Here is a 17,276-nt window from a genome sequence, read left to right as displayed (position 1 = left end):
TTTTCAAAAATATGTGCATATTTTCAAAAATAAGGCCTTATTTTTTTAAGGGCTTATTTTTCGGATTTTTGACCCTTTGTGCCAAGGATACCTGTGCTGCGACTTCTGTCTTGTGTGTGGCGCACGTTATGTCAAAGCAGCACCGCCCTGATATGGCCCTTCGTGGTGGGCTGGGCGTTAAGCAAACAAACAAACAAAAAATCCCGAGCCTGACTTAACCCTGAGCCCACCCCCTCAAATAATAATGTAGTGCGGGCGTGCGTGCATGAGTGTGTGTGTGTGTGTGTGTGTGTGTGTGTGTGTGCATGAGTGTGTGTGTGTGTGTGTGTGTGTTAAATTGTATGTTGTTAGTCTTAAACTGTCTTGATGTTGTTGCTTTTGCATGTATTTTGCTTGTCAAATTTTTCTCCGTCGTTTTCCCTTCTACAGTTCCCCGTATCGTTCGCCAAACCAAATTAATATCATATTGCTTTTAAGAGCACGTCTATAAGCTTTGCTTGTTGTGCTCCATTTATTAATTGATTGTATGCGGCTTTGTTGTATGTAATTTTGCTGAATAAAATTGTGTAAACCAAATAATAATAAGGGGACGGAAAAAGCTGACAGCTGAGGGGAGAGGATGTTAACCGTAAAAGACACAGTCCTTCTTGTGATAATAGTTCGATTCACCATCTCAGATCTTGTCAGGCTTTTACATAGAATATGACCATCCCTCCACCTGCACACATACAACAAATCAACATCCTTGGTTCTCTCTGTGCAGAGTGACATTTGGTTGATGAATCTGTTTCACACAGTTAGGAAATCAGTCCGTACAAAATTCCCACACTGCACACACAGCACCGAAGTTGTGGATATTGTTTATACGTGTCCGGGTGGAAGGATGTTCTTATCCCACGTAAATAGCCTGGCCAGTTCTGAGATGGTGAGACGAACTGTCATCCCGAGAAGGACATTGTCTTAATGGTTGACCTTGGCGCCAAAGACCGGCCACGTACTTAGTCCAATATACGTCAAAATCATAACCATCAGCACAGACATGACAATCATAACTACCATCATTTCTTGTCACCTGCCAGCCATACACCACAGCCATCACAACATACGTACGTACAAAACACCATTTCGTGTCACCTGCCAGGCTTACACCACAGCCAGCACCACATACGCACGTACAAAACATCATTTCAGTTTTGAGATTGTGAGCCGAACTTTTGGCCCGTGAAGGACTGTGCCTTTTACTGTTATATTACGCAAGAACCATTGAAACACTGACGTCGTTGAAGTTGTGCGGGCATCACAAGCATTTCAAGAAAATTAGCCACATGCTGTCGTAGCTTATCTGATGATTAGCGGTTATTCTATCTCTGAAGGCAACAAGCAAGCGATTTGGATGAGTGGCCCTGTGGTTAGCAACGTACATACCGCAAAGTGGTCTTTGTCCAGAGCAATAACGATTGCAATCAATGTCTGAGTTTAGGGCAGCTTAGCCTTACCTGCTATTAATACATGTGTACGTTAACGTGCGGTGTCCGGGATGTAAAACTGTGCAAACAAGTTGAAACAACTTTCGCCTTGATGGAAGTGTCCATAAATGCGGGCACCTGTAATCAGTGTCATTTGGACTGGCTGCTACCTGTTGTCATTTGGACTGGCTGCTACCTGTTGTCATTTGGACTGGCTGCTACCTGTTGTCATTTGGACTGGCTGCTACCTGTTGTCATTGGCTTTGTTTCTTCTTGGTGGCCAAACACATTATTGCGACAACGTTCGAACCCCAACTTCAAACATTCATTCCCGGTAACTAGTCCGTCTCTGATTGCTGAAATACAGCTATTCACTGCAGTACTGGACATACGGCACTGACTGACTTCAACCTATTAGGAAGCACGGTGCATCCAAACACCACACAGCACACTGGAAACACTTCATTATACGCCAAATATACCAAACATCAGTCCCTACACTACACTGCAAAAAACGACCACTGAGTACGCCAATCGTACCAAGCAATATAGAGCACACTCAAAACACTACAGACCACATATACTGAACACCATACTCATATTGCACACACAAAACACTACAGACCACATATACTGAACACCATACTCATATTGCACACTCAAAACACTACAGACCACATATACTGAACACCATACTCATATTGCACACTCAAAACACTACAGACCACATATACTGAACACCATACTCATATTGCACACTCAAAACACTACAGACCACATATACTGAACACCATACTCATGTTGCACACACAAAACGCCACATAGGAATCACCATACCGCATCGCACAGGAAACGCCGAACACCGCCAAAGCAAACATCATAGGTCAGCAGCACCAAAGCTTGTGGTGTTCGTTCTCTCACTACAGACTCCGAGCGGCACTGGCAGGGTTGGAGAGTCAGGAGGTCAGAGAGCGAGAGACGAGTACATTGTGAAGATCCCCGTGGACCTCACCCTACTACTCCTCTTCCCTGTACCTCCTTCCACACACAGACCACAGTGCGAGGTCTGACTGACACGTCACATCAATCTACCAGCGCTGCCGCCACGATTCATCTTGTCATGATATTTAGATTTCTAGAACATAAGCGTTTACACACACACACACACACTCACACACACACACACACACACACAAAACCAACAACAATTTTTAATTTTTTTTTTTTTTGGGGGGGGGGGGGGGGATTGGTTTTGAACCAAAAAACAAAGATTCGTCAGAATCACATATGCAGAGATACACCAATAAAGTCTATAAACTGAGCTAGATATATAAAGACAAAAAATAGAAATTCCGGCTTTTAAGTATTAACCAGTATTGTAACAAAAGTCCTATAAAAGAGGCTTTGAGCGCTGTGACACAACGGCCCTATGACACAGAGACCCTGTGACACAACGGCCCTATGACACAGCGACCCTGTCACGCAACGGCCCTATGACACAGAGACCCTGTGACACAACGGCCCTGTGACACACCGGCCCTGTGACACACAGACCATACAGTGGGCCTGTGACACAACGGCCCTCTGACACAACGGCCCTGTGACACATAGAACCGCTCCCGATGGAGGTTGAGGGCTGGCTGGGTGTAGCGATGTTTTATCGATTGCGGTGGCCGTGTCTTATCGGCCCCAATGTGCACGGCGCGCCACAGGTTGTCTACCAGCCACGCTCCTCCGCCCATCTTGGACACCCGGCCAGTACTGAAACTGGCCTTGGCACGGAACGATCCAAGGGGGGGCAATCTCAGTCATCTCAAAGAGGGAAATCCAAACGCAATCCGCTTTGTTCGATTTTATGGGCTTGGACGATAGAGAAAAATAAGAAAAGCAAAAGCTGGAGTCAGTCTGGACGAAATTGCTATCAAGAACGCAGAATTGATTTTTTCTGAGGTTTTTTTTTTAGCCGTAAGCGCCATGTTTATCGGTCTCCAACCGGCCTCAAAAGACAAAGGAAAACTGACGGTGCTGGGTAATTGAAATCAAATAATGAACACTGACAGCATGCACAGCCGTAACCAACACCTTTTGCTCACAAGACATGTCAAATAAAGTGAAAAATAGCAACGACTTACCATTGTGCACTCCCGTGTCGAGCTAAAACTTAAGTTGCGGCACAATTTCGCTTCTCGCACATCTGGCTTGTTGACATGCATCAACGAAGGGGCCTCACTCTGGAAGAGTTTCCTGCTCCGATACACATGGCGCTTACGGCTTAAAAAAAAACCCAGGAAAAATCAATTCTGCGTTCTTGATAGCAATTTCGTCCAGACTGACTCCAGCTTTTGCTTTTCTTATTTTTCTCTATCGTCCAAGCCCATAAAATCGAACAAAGCGGATTGCGTTTGGATTTCCCTCTTTGAGATGACTGAGATTGCCCCCCTTGGATCGTTCCGTGCCAAGGCCAGTTTCAGTACTGGCCGGGTGTCCAAGATGTCCTCCGCCTTCTTTGCTTTCTTCCTTTTTCCTTCTTTTTACATTTAGTCAAGTTTTGACTAAATGTTTTAACATAGAGGGGGAATCGAGACGAGGGTCATGGTGTATGTGTGTGTGTGTGTGTGTGTGTGTGTGTGTGTGTGTGTGTTTGTGTGTGTGTGTGTGTGTAGAGCGATTCAGAGTAAACTACTGGACCGATCTTTATGACATTTTACATGATAGTTCCTGGGTATGATATCCCCAGACGTTTTTTTCCACTTTTTGGATAAATGTCTTTGATAACGTCATATCCGGTTTTTTGACTCACATGCGAAGCAAAAGTGAGTCTATGTACTCACCCGAGTCGTCCGTCCGTCCGTCCGTCCGTCCGTCCGGACGTCCGTCCGTCCGTCCGGAAAACTTTAACGTTGGATATTTCTTGGACACTATTCAGTCTATCAGTACCAAATTTGGCAAGATGGTGTATGATGACAAGGCCCCAAAAAACATACATAGCATCTTGACCTTGCTTCAAGGTCAAGGTCGCAGGGGCCATAAATGTTGCCTAAAAAACAGCTATTTTTCACATTTTTCACATTTTCTCTGAAGTTTTTGAGATTGAATACCTCACCTACATATGATATATAGGGCAAAGTAAGCCCCATCTTTTGATACCAGTTTGGTTTACCTTGCTTCAAGGTCAAGGTCACAGGAGCTCTTCAAAGTTGGATTGTATACATATTTTGAAGTGACCTTGACCCTGAACTATGGAAGATAACTGTTTCAAACTTAAACATTATGTGGGGCACATGTTATGCTTTCATCATGAGACACATTTGGTCACATATGATCAAGGTCAAGGTCACTTTGACCCTTATGAAATGTGACCAAAATAAGGTAGTGAACCACTAAAAGTGACCATATCTCATGGTAGAAAGAGCCAATGTACCATTGTACTTCCTATGTCTTGAATTAACAGCTTTGTGTTGCATGACCTTGGATGACCTTGACCTTGGGTCAAGGTCACATGTATTTTGGTAGGAAAAATGTGTAAAGCAGTTCTTAGTGTATGATGTCATTGCTAGGTTTAGTTACCCTAAAGGTCGAGGTCAAGCATGTGAGTCGTATGGGCTTTGCCCTTCTTGTTGTAAAAGTTGAGGCGGCACTGTCACACCCTCATTGTTTAATCAAATTGATTGAAATTTTGGTCAAGCAATCTTCGACAAAGGCCGGACTTTGGTATTGCATTTCAGCTTGGAGGCTTAAAAATTAATTAATGACTTTGGTCATTAAGAATCTGAAAATTGTAATTAACATTATTTTTTTTATAAAATAATCCAAAATTACGTTCATCTTATTCTTCATCATTTCTGATTCCAAAAACATATAAATATGTTATATTCGGATTAAAACCAAGCTCTGAAAATTAAAAATATAAAAATTATGATTAAAATAAAATGTCCGAAATCGATTTAAAAACAATTTCATCTTATTCCTTGTCGGTTCCTGATTCCAAACACATATAGATATATGTTTGGATTAAAAATACGCTCAGAAAGTTAAAACGAAGAGAGGTACAGAAAAGCGTGCTATGCAGCACAGCGCAACCACCACCGCGCTAAACAGGCTCGTTAATTTCACTGCCTTTTGCACGAGCGGCGGACTACGGTCATTGTGAAAAAATGCAGTGCGTTCAGTTTCATTCTGTGAGTTCCACAGCTTGACTAAATGTAGTAATTTCGCCTTACGCGACTTGTTTGTTTCTTAGTACGCGGGACAACCGAATTTTTTTGTTTTCCAAAGAAGTTTGTGAAAAAGTGGACGTCACATACCGCTTCACACTGCAGTTAAACTTCGATCACGTATCAGTCATTCAGCGATGCCACCTTGATTATAAGTTGATAAAGTTATGTTTTCATGCAATATCAAAGAACTTAGGGTTTTCTTGTGTTACTCTTTAATACAGAGAGGATTATGAAGATAAATGTTATACTTATTTATTTACGAGGATTTATATCGCGCACGTATCTCACCACACAAGGCGACTCAAGGCGCATGTTACCTATTAATGCCGTGTGAGATGGAATTTTTTACACAATATATCACGCATTCACATCGGCCAGTAGATCGACTGCCTTTAGGCGCTGCATCCACCTTTCACGGCCTATTATTCCAGGTCACACGGGTATTTTGGTGGACATTTTTATCTACGCCTATACAATTTTGCCAGGAAAGACCCTTTTGTCAATCGTGGGATCTTTAACGTGCACACCCCAATGTAGTGTACACGAAGGGACCTCGGTTTTTCGTCTCATCCGAAAGACTAGCACTTGAACCCACCACCTAGGTTAGGAAAGGGGGGAGAAAATAGCGGCCTGACCCAGGGTCGAACACGCAACCTCTCGATTCCGAGCGCAAGTGCGTTACCACTCGGCCACCCAGTCCCTATACTCGGCAACAAGACAAGACAGCCGAATGCTAGCCGTTCCCTTTCCCCCTCGTCCTGAAAAAAACCTGTGCGAGGACAAATTGGACGACCTAAATAGTACATGTAGTTGCTTTTCGTTGTTGCGACGTTTGATTTGTGAGGCCGGAATGTGTGTGGTAAATACTTTGCCCTGGATAGTTTTGTTCTGACAGAAACGTTTAGTCTGATTCAGCGTGCGAGTGTTTCAGTCGCATTGTTCTCTTCAATTGGGGATGGCCAACACTCATTGAGAAAACACTCCTCGGCGCGTTTCACTGCGAGTAGGCGCCCCGTTGTCTTCTTCATCTTTTCCTTTAGTTTATCACTACGGACTTCGGCATTCCTACGTTCTACCTGGATCATAGCAGGGACTTTCGTTACATTCGCCAGAAGCCAGTTTCGGTGGGACTGTGTCCCAGTGAATGTGAGACCGGGAATTGTGAATACGCGGTTAACTTAAAGGGTGCTGTGTACCACTATACAGTTGCGAATGTGGATTAGGACTTACTGGATGGAAGATATAATTCTATGTGATCCTGCCTTAAAAAGGCGCTGGAGGAGATAATCTGTCGGAGCTATCCAACACACACAGACACACACACGCACGCACACACGGACGCACACATACTGTGACACACACACACACACACACACACACAAACCAAGACAGTGTTATTGGCTGTGACTCGCCCATGTGGCGGGTGCGATTGGGGAGCCAGGTCCGACCCCCATGTAGATCGATTGTGGATGGGAGGTGTGTGACTTGGGGCTGGATTGTATCTCTTTTCTATTCAGTCCCCTGGCACTGTGGCGGCAGCGCTGGTAGATTGATGTGACGTGTCTGTTCAGTCAGTCAGGCCTCGCACTGTGGTCTGTGTGTGGAAGGAGGGACAGGGAAGAGGAGTAGTAGGGTGAGGTCCACGGGGATCTTCACAATGTACTCGTCTCTCGCTCTCTGACCTCCTGACTCTCCAACCCTGCCCGTGCTGCTCGGAGTCTGTAGTGAGAGAACGAACACCACAAGCTTTGGTGCTGCTGACCTGTGATGTTTGCTTTGGCGGTGTTCGGCGTTTCCTGTGCGATGCGGTATGGTGATTCCTATGTGGCGTTTTGTGTGTGCAATATGAGTATGGTGTTCAGTATATATATGTGGTCTGTAGTGTTTTGAGTGTGCAATATGAGTATGGTGTTCAGTATATATATGTGGTCTGTAGTGTTTTGAGTGTGCAATATGAGTATGGTGTTCAGTATATATATGTGGTCTGTAGTGTTTTGAGTGTGCAATATGAGTATGGTGTTCAGTATATATATGTGGTCTGTAGTGTTTTGAGTGTGCAATATGAGTATGGTGTTCAGTATATATATGTGGTCTGTAGTGTTTTGAGTGTGCTCTATATTGCTTGGTACGATTGGCGTACTCAGTGGTCGTTTTTTGCAGTGTAGTGTAAGGACTGATGTTTGGTATATTTGGCGTATAATGAAGTGTTTCCAGTGTGCTGTGTGGTGTTTGGATGCACCGTGCTTCCTAATAGGTTGAAGTCAGTCAGTGCCGTATGTCCAGTACTGCAGTGAATAGATGAGCTGTATTTTAGCAATCGGAGAACCCCCCGCGGGTTTGGGGGAAGAATTTACCCGATGCTCCCCAGCATGTCGTAAGAGACGACTAACGGATTCTGTTTCTCCTTTTACCCTTGTTAAGTGTTTCTTGTATAGAATATAGTCAATGTTTGTAAAGATTTTAGTCAAGCAGTATGAAAGAAATGTTAAGTCCTTTGTACTGGAAACTTGCATTCTCCCAGTAAGGTAATATATTGTACTACGTTGCAAGCCCCTTGATTAGTGCTTTTGTGAACAAGAAACAATTAACAAGTGGCTCTATCCCATCTCCCCCCCTTTCCCCGATATAACCTTCGTGGTTGAAAACGACGTTAAACACCAAATAAAGAAAGAAAAGTAAAGCAATCGGAGACGGACTAGTTACGCGAAGAAAAGAGTGAGTGAGACAGCCTCGCCTTTGGAGTGGAGTGCCTCAGATTTTGAGACGGTGAGAAGCAAGGTGCGTGTTGCCCGTGCTGCCCACGGACCCTGCTGTCACGCGTTGTTGTGATTAGTGCTGATCTGACTGCGTGAGACGGGGGCATTGGGTCAGCTGGTCTGCCTTGACTGAGGGGGAGCTCGCTTGCTTCGTGCACAGATTTGGCTAATGTCATAATTATTATCTTGTTATTTTTACCATTCCATTGGTTGCACTTTCTACGGGTCTTGATTTCAGTGAAACGCTCCCATTTTCCGGTGCAGGCTCATTTTGTGTGAAAGGGCAGTATTGTTTGAGTACTTACACCAGTTGATTGGCTGACACTTCCTGGCGCGGTGTGGGCGTGTGTCGCCGGTCTCCCCGCTAGCTGGTGCTGTCGTGCTCACCACCCTCCGCAAGTTGTCGTGACACTGCGCCACGCGCTCCATCACAGAGAGAAGGGGGGGGGGGGGGGGGGGATGCTTGGGTCTAGCCGTGGTGTCAAGTGGAGCAGGCACGCAGTGATTGAGTGAACGGGAATTCCTGGCATACTACATACAGCCAGTCTGGCCATCACTGCAAGATCTCAAAAGCAGGGGGGGGGGGGGGGGGGGTCGTCAGTGTTTGGACAGAGAAGGGTGACACTGACCAAAAGTCTAGGACAGTTGGGATGTGGTGGGGGAAGGAGTGGACAAGCCCTGACACTGACCACAAGTGTAGGGGGGGGGGTGGACCGTGGTGGAGGGGGTGGACAAATACGGACACTGACCAGTCGTCTAGGACAGAGCTGCCTCCCTCATCGTTGTCACCAGTTGCAGGGCTGTTTGTGTTTAACACTGTCAGCGGGTTGTGTGTGCGCGTGTGTGTGTGGACACACTGTTGTGGCCCCGAGGGGTCAGTGATGGTCTATTGATCGGAACTTGGGAGGTTAAGGCTGCTCTCGTCGGGCGCTCACATGATCTCCCTTTCTTTTCGTCGTCAGCTGCTTTCTCCTCTACAGGCCGCATCGATCACGTATCGTGACTTGACTCATCTCGATTGATCGTCTCGACTCATCTCGATTGATCGTCTCGACTCATCTCGATTGATCGCGTGCTGCTGATTGACATAGCCATTCCGTGGAAAGGAGTCAAGGGTTGAACGTGAGTGCGTCAGAGACTGTCGAGGACACACCAGTCTGTGCGTGCGTTGGGATTGTACTGATGGCCAGTGATGAGAGTGAGTGAGGCTGTTTAGTGTTGGCAGGGAGTCTGGCTGGCACTGTCCATAATGATGATAGAGACGTCCCGTCTGCTAAACAGTTCACGAGGAGTAGGTGGAGTAAAATCCCACCTGCTGCCGTGATAAAGTGTAAAGCAACGAGAGAAGAAAGAACTGTTTTTGTTTCTCTTTTGCTGTGATTATTTTTTTTCGTTTGGTGTGAGCGCATCAGAAATGGCAGATGTCAAACTTGGCATCTTTGCTGCCTTGTCAGTGGCGGACAAAAGGGCATAGGACTACACGCGTGGCATTTCCTGCACTGCAGCTTCAGCATCTGATATCAAGCATCACAACAAGAGACGGGATGTTCCCTTCATCGTCTGAATTGAGACTGTGAGAGAATCGTGCGGTGTAAGCTGACTTGCTCCGCCGCCTGAGTACGGAGAAGAAAGATCGTTACTGTTTATAGCACTCTGGCCGGCACCCTTGTGTGCTGTGTGAATTACTTGCGAATTGCTGTGTGCTTTGCAGATAACTAGTGAACGGTTTTAAGTATTGATCACTGTCCAACTGAAGGTTGCTGTATGGATTACTGGCGAATTGCTGTGTGCTTTGCGGATTACTGGTGAACTGTTTTATGTATGGATTACTGGCCAGCTGAAGACTAGTGTGCTGTGTGGATTACTGGTGAACTGGTTTAGCTGTGTGGATTACTGGTGAACTGTTTTATGTATGGATTGCTGGCCAGCTGAAGACTAGTGTGCTGTGTGGATTACTGGTGAACTGGTTTAGCTGTGTGGATTACTGGTGAACTGTTTAATGTATGCATTGCTGGCCAGCTGAAGACTAGTGTGCTGTGTGGATTACTGGTGAACTGGTTTAGCTGTGTGGATTACTGGTGAACTGTTTTATGTGTGGATCACTGACCAGCTGAAGAGTGACTAGTGTGCTGTGTGGATTACTGGTGAACTGGTTTAGCTGTGTGGATTACTGGTGAACTGTTTTAGGTATGGATCACTGACCAGCTGAAGACTACGTAGTGTGCTGTGTGGATTACTGGTGAACTGGTTTAGCTGTGTGGTTTACTAGTGAACTGCTCTTTGTGATATGGATTTCTGTGCAGATCACTGGTGAACTATTGTGTGGGTTACCAGCAAATTGTGCGCTGTATGGATTACTGGTGAATGTTTTAATTTATTGTGTGCTGCAAACTGGCAAACTGTTATGTACTGTGTGGATGACTGAGGAATTTACGGACTGCTGTGAAGACACTCATCAGGTTCCCTGCTTGCATCAATGCATGTGTGTGTGTAGAATCATTATCACGGCGTTGGTGCTACAAGAGGAACTTAAACAGAGAAACTGACTGCTGTTATTTTAAAGGCTGCAGAGAAGTGTAGTTGTTTCCTTCGGCATGGACTCCATACTGAAGAATAACGTGTTGGTACTCTTCTGATGGTTATATTTTGTTTTTCACGGAACCATGCACACTGAACAGTATGCACTACAGTGACAAAATGTGCACAGATAGAGACACACACACACACATACATGCAGGAACAATACTGGATGCACACAGACGGACACATTGAAACACACAAACAGACACACACACGCATGCACACACTCACGCATGCACACACTCACGCACGCACATACACACACACACTCTTAGGGAATGATGAGGCAGGGATGATTACAGGGATGGTGAGACAGGGATGATTACAGGGATGATGAGGCAGGGATGATTACAGGGATGGTGAGACAGGGATGATGAGGCAGGGATGATTACAGGGATGGTGAGACAGGGATGATTACAGGGAATGATGAGGCAGGGATGATTACAGGGATGGTGAGACAGGGATGATGAGGCAGGGATGATTACAGGGATGGTGAGACAGGGATGATGAGACAGGGATGATTACAGGGACGGTGAGACAGGGATGATGAGATTGAGATGATTGTCTCCCAGGTATGGATATATATCTGTACCCACTCATATGCCTCTATCTGACCTGGTACGGATATATCCGTACTCACAGTCACTTCAGTCGCTTCCTGTAACGTTGATCGAACGCCTGCATTACATCGTGTTGATACACAGTTACTACAATTCTAAGTGACCTGCTGCAGCACAGCTGGTCTCGTTTTTTACATTTAGTCAAGTTATGACTAAATGTTTTGACATCGAGGGGGGAATCGAGACGAGGGTCGTGGTGTATGTGTGTGTGTGTGTGCGTGTGTGTGTGTGTGTAGAGCGATTCAGACTAAACTACTTGACCAATCTTTATGAAATTTGACATGAGAGTTCCTGGGTATGATATCCCCGGACGTTTTTTTCTTTTTTTTCGATAAATGTCTTTGATGACGTCATATCCCTAATCCGGCTTTTTGTAAAAGTTGAGGCGGCACTGTCACACCCTCATTTTTCAATCAAATTGATTGAAATTTTGGCCAAGCAGTCTTCGACGAAGGCCGGACTTCGGTATTGCATTTCAGCTTGGTGGCTTAAAAATTGATTAATGACTTTGGTCATTAAAAATCTGAAAATTGTAAAAAAAAAAAATTTTTTTATAAAACGATCCAAATTTACGTTAATCTTATTCTTTATCATGTTCTGATTCCAAAAACATATAAATATGTTATATTTGGATGAAAAACAAGCTCTGAAAATAAAAAAATATAAAAAATATGATCAAAATTAAATTTCCGAAATCGATTTAAAAACAATTTCATCTTATTCCTTGTCGGTTCCTGATTCCAAAAACATATAGATATGATATGTTTGGATTAAAAACACGCTCAGAAAGTTAAAACGAAGAGAGCTATGAAGCGTGCTATGAAGCACAGCGCAACCGCTGCCGCGCCAAACAGGCTCGTCACTTTCACTGCCTTTTGCACTAGCGGCGGACTACGTTCAGTTTCATTCTGTGAATTCCACAGCTTGACTAAATGTAGTAATTTCGCCTTACGCGACTTGTTTTTTGTTGTTGTTTTTTTGCTGAAAAAACCTTGGTCAACATAGGTGGGGTAGAAAGTGTAAAAGGATGGTGAGGTAACGATAGTGAGACAGGGATGACATACTACAAGGAAGTGAAGTGTATCACCCTGTCTGATGCACAGCTGTTGGCTAGGCATGGGGAAAACAGACACTATTTGAGTGGCTTTTATGACGTTATTTATCAATTATGTTTATTCTCAATTTTGAATTGTTGATGTGACAGCTGGACTGGGTCACTGCTGTGGTCTGATATCTATTGTATTTGATACTGGTATAGGACAATGTGCACATTAAATCAGCAGTGCACAGTCTCTTTGAATATAATATGTAAGGATATAGGTCAGTGGACTGGGTGGCCGAGTGGTAACGCACTTGCGCTCGGAAACGAGAGGTTGCGAGTTCGACCCTGGGTCAGGGCGTTAGCAATTTTCTCCCCCCTTTCCTAACCTAGGTGGTGGGTTCAAGTGCTAGTCTTTCGGATGAGACGAAAAACCGAGGTCCCTTCGTGTACACTACATTGGGGTGTGCACGTTAAAGATCCCACGATTGACAAAAGGGTCTTTCCTGGCAAAATTGTATAGGCATTGATAAAAATGTCCACCAAAATACCCGTGTGACTTTGAATAATAGGCCGTGAAAAGTAGGATATGCGCCGAAATGGCTGCGATCTGCTGGCCGATGTAAATGCGTGATGTATTGTGTAAAAAAATTCCATCTCACACGGCATAAATAAATCCCTGCGCCTTGAATATGTGCGCGATATAAATTGAATAAAAAAAAATATAAAAAAAATAAATTAAAAAAAATCCCTGCGCTTAGAACTGTACCCACGGAATAAGCGCGATATCAGCCTCATATTGATTGATTGATTGAGTTTGCATTGCTTGAAATGGTTGCTTTTAAGCTAACTTGTCTTTCTGCTGTTTCAGAGCTGCACAGCATGTCCATGAAGCTGGTGTCCAGCGGTAGTTACAATGTCCGTGCCTCAGAAATGGCGCATCTCCAGGACCGACAACCCAAAACAGTCAACTGTGTCGTGCACTTCCTTGATGAGACGGACGCGACCTTTGAAGTCGATGTGAGTTACCTGGGGTTACTTTCTCATCTCAAATTGATATGATATTAATTATGTTGCCGCACAGCCTCTTACTTAATGCTAAGGAGAACTCCTGCTGTCCACGCTAGGTTTGATATGAATGCTGCATGTACACCCACATGGAGGTGGGGAGGTGACTTGAGGTTGGAATTCATCTTTTGGCGCTGCAGTGGAGAGGGAGTTATGTGGAAGCTGCACTGGAATACTGTGGGAGTGACAAGGGGGATATAGTGACAAGGGGAATATAGTGACAAGGGGAATATAGTGACAAGGGAAATATAGTGGGGAATTGGGATTGTATGGGAGCTGCACTGGAATACTGTGGGAGTGACAAGGGGAATATAGTGACGTAGAGGTTACATGCCGAGTCTCAGTGATTATCAAAAATAATGGTCGAAGTTAGCGGATCATGAAAAATGCGAGCTTCAGCGAGCTTTTTCATGACCGCGAACTGAGACCATTATTTTTAATAATCACTGAGACGAGGTATGTAACCTCTTTATTCCTCCTAGTACACAGTTATGTTGTTATTCTACTGTGCCGGTAAAGGCAGATAGTGTGTGTTCTGGTCATGTTTTGGTATCGCTTAGGAAATGTTCTTTCTTCGAATGGGACAAGCAGACGAACTTTTGCACCCGTGTTCCAACGTTAAAAACTGTATGAAGTTCCGTTTTCTGGGGCAAAATAGTGTATGAAACCGCTGTATGTTCTTTAAATTGATGCGATGTGTGCATTTGGTTGCGTGTGATCTGTTTATAAAATGAAATATTGTCAAAAACTAACCGTCGGGTTGCAGTCTCTTGTCCAAGCAACTCAGTTCAGAAAATTTGGAAGGGGAACTACTCTTGTCGTACGAGAGTTACTTGCCTTGGGAGTTTGCGTGCACTCATGAGAGATCTGAAGCGAGTTTCTCTGCACTGATCGTTAGATTTGGATTTAGATAACAACCAAACTCATGGATTCTATATGAAGATTAATGTGTTCGGCAAGCCTGTAGTTGCCAGTTTAAATGCAGTATGTTTGTATTGTTTGGGCTGGAGATGTATATTTCGTACATTGGAGCGTTCGGAACTTTTCAATCGCTAAAGTAGTTCTCTCAAAGTCTAGCTCATCAACCTGTGAGCTATCGAGGATTCAGGCCCGTTGTTGGGTAAGTGATTTTGGTTGGGTAAGTTACCGAAAAATAACTAGCCCTACACCTTTACAGAGAGAAAGAAGCAGAGGGGGGAATAAAAGGGGAATATAGTGACATGGGGAATATAGTGACAAGGGGAATATAGTGACATGGGGAATATAGTGGGGAATTGGGATTGTATGGGAGCTGCACTGGACTACTGTGGGAGTGACTAGGGGAATATAGTGACAAGGGGAATATAGTGACATGAGGAATATAGTAACAAGGGGAATATAGTGGGGAATTGGGATTTTATGGGAGCTGCACTGGAATACTGTGGGAGTGACATGGGGAATATAGTGACAAGGGGAATATAGTGGGGAATTGGGATTTTATGGGAGCTGCACTGGAATACTGTGGGAGTGACATGGGGAATATAGTGACAAGGGGAATATAGTGGAGAATTGGGATTTTATGGGAGCTGCACAAGGGGAATATTGTGTGTGTGTGTGTGTGTGTGTGGGGGGGGGTGTGTAAAAGGAGGTTTTGTGGTAAGTTGTTAAAGGGGAGTATTGGTGGAGTGTTATAGGAGTATTATTGTAAGAGCGATCCAGAAAGGGAAGTGTTGACGGGGAAGTATTGACAGGAACATGTTGAGGGGGGAGTATTGACAGGGAAGTGTTGACGGGGGGAGTATTGACAGGGAAGTGTTAAGGGGGGAGTATTGACAGGGAAGTGTTGACGGGGGGAGTATTGACAGGAACATGTTGAGGGGGGAGTATTGACAGGGAAGTGTTGACGGGGAGTATTGACAGGGAAGTGTTGACGGGGGGAGTATTGACAGGGAAGTGTTGAGGGGGGAGTATTGACAGGGAAGTGTTGACGGGGGGAGTATTGACAGGGAAGTGTTGAGGGGGGAGTATTGACAGGAACATGTTGAGGGGGGAGTATTGACAGGGAAGTTTTGACGGGGGGAGTATTGACAGGGAAGTGTTGACAGGGGGGGGGGGGGGGGGGGGTGCCGACGGAGTGTTGATTGAGTAGTGTTGTGTGCAGAAGCGGCAGAAGGCGCAGCAGCTTCTGGACAAAGTGTTTGAACATCTGGAGCTGGTGGAGAAGGACTACTTTGGCCTGCAGTTCCTCGACATGGCGCCGGGGGAGGATGGATATGTAAGTGTCTTGTCTGTCTGTCTGTCTGTCTGTCTGTCTGTCTGTCTGTCTGTCTGTCTGTGCTGTCTGTCTTCTGTCTGTCTTCTGTCTGTCTCCTTGTCTGCTCTCTGGGTATTTCATGCAGATCCATGACATGGCCCCACGGGAGGATAGACAATAAGACATGTAGATATTCTCCTTCCATTTTCTCTCCTGTCGGTCGTCTGTCCTAGTCACTATGTCTGTCCTAGTCACTATGTCTGTCCTAGTCACTATGTCTGTCCTAGTCACTCATTGTGTCTGACCTGTCCTAGTCACTATGTCTGTCCTAGTCACTATGTCTGTCCTAGTCACTCATTGTGTCTGACCTGTCATAGTCACTGACACTGCGTCACTGAACATTGTTCTTTACGTCTGCCTTTCTGTCTGAGTTGCTTGTCTGTCCCTGTTACTCTTGTCTGCCATAATCACTATGTTGGTGAGCAGTCATTATGTCGGCAAACAGTGTTTGTCAGGTCTACCTTTCAGTCCAAGATTTTCTGTCAACTCATAGTCCACATGACTTGCACTTCCTGCTTTAGTGGGGGATCTACTCCCAACAGAAAAGACACTGTCTTGTCCTTACTTTTTTCTTCCTTTTTTTCCAGCGATGGCTTGATCCCCTTAAAACCATCAAGAAGCAGTGTCGAGGTGAGTGTTTTGTGGTTCCATTTCCAGGTTGAGATTTAAAGTGTGAAAGCATGATCAAAGTACATTAAAATTTAAATCCACAATCTATTGTAAATGTTAAAGTTTTGAATGAAATCTGTCCCTCTGAGTACATGTACTGCCATAATTGTTTATAAACCACAAAGTGGTTTTTAATTTCACTATTCACTTGATGTGAATAATAGATTATGCTTTCACGTAATCTATCACTTCTATAGAATTATTTTCAACATTTTATAAAGATGCGTTCTTTAGGATGGATGTTTCTGCTACTTATACATTGCTAGCAAAACAGCTGTCGGTTTTCTTTGATGCAAAAACCTGTCGTTCAAGAAGACTGCTGTTTTCTGTTTTGCAGGCCCTCCCTATGAATTCTTCTTTCGTGTCAAGTTTTATGTGTCCGACCCCAGCAAACTGGGAGAGGAGTACACAAGGTGGGATTATTTACACAGAGAGAGTGAGTGAGTGAGTGAGTGAGTGTGAGTGAGTGAGTGAGTGAGAGTGAGTGAGAGTGAGTGAGTGAGTGAGTGAGTGAGAGAGTGAGAGAGTGAGAGAGTGAGTGAGTGAGTGAGTGAGTGAGTGAGTGAGT

The 17,276-nt window shown here is 44.7% G+C and overlaps 1 protein-coding gene across 8 annotated transcripts in view; it reads left to right on the top strand.

Moving 5' to 3' along the window:
- LOC138981313 (tyrosine-protein phosphatase non-receptor type 4-like) overlaps positions 1–17,276 on the top strand; it is a 114,256-nt gene that overhangs the window by 13,523 nt on the left and 83,457 nt on the right. For all 8 annotated transcript variants that reach the window (XM_070354183.1, XM_070354180.1, XM_070354186.1 and 5 more), the window contains exons 2-5: positions 13,550–13,698; positions 15,887–16,000; positions 16,627–16,669; positions 17,046–17,121. In XM_070354183.1, the coding sequence (XP_070210284.1) occupies positions 13,561–13,698; positions 15,887–16,000; positions 16,627–16,669; positions 17,046–17,121 (371 nt within the window). In that variant the 5' untranslated portion in view covers positions 13,550–13,560. The remainder of the gene's footprint in view (positions 1–13,549; positions 13,699–15,886; positions 16,001–16,626; positions 16,670–17,045; positions 17,122–17,276) is intronic.

The sequence above is a fragment of the Littorina saxatilis genome, linkage group LG12 (genome assembly GCF_037325665.1).
Source record: "Littorina saxatilis isolate snail1 linkage group LG12, US_GU_Lsax_2.0, whole genome shotgun sequence".
Taxonomy (NCBI): domain Eukaryota; kingdom Metazoa; phylum Mollusca; class Gastropoda; order Littorinimorpha; family Littorinidae; genus Littorina; species Littorina saxatilis.
The sequence above is the reverse complement of the archived record's forward strand: the minus strand, read 5'-3'. Positions and strand labels throughout refer to the sequence as shown.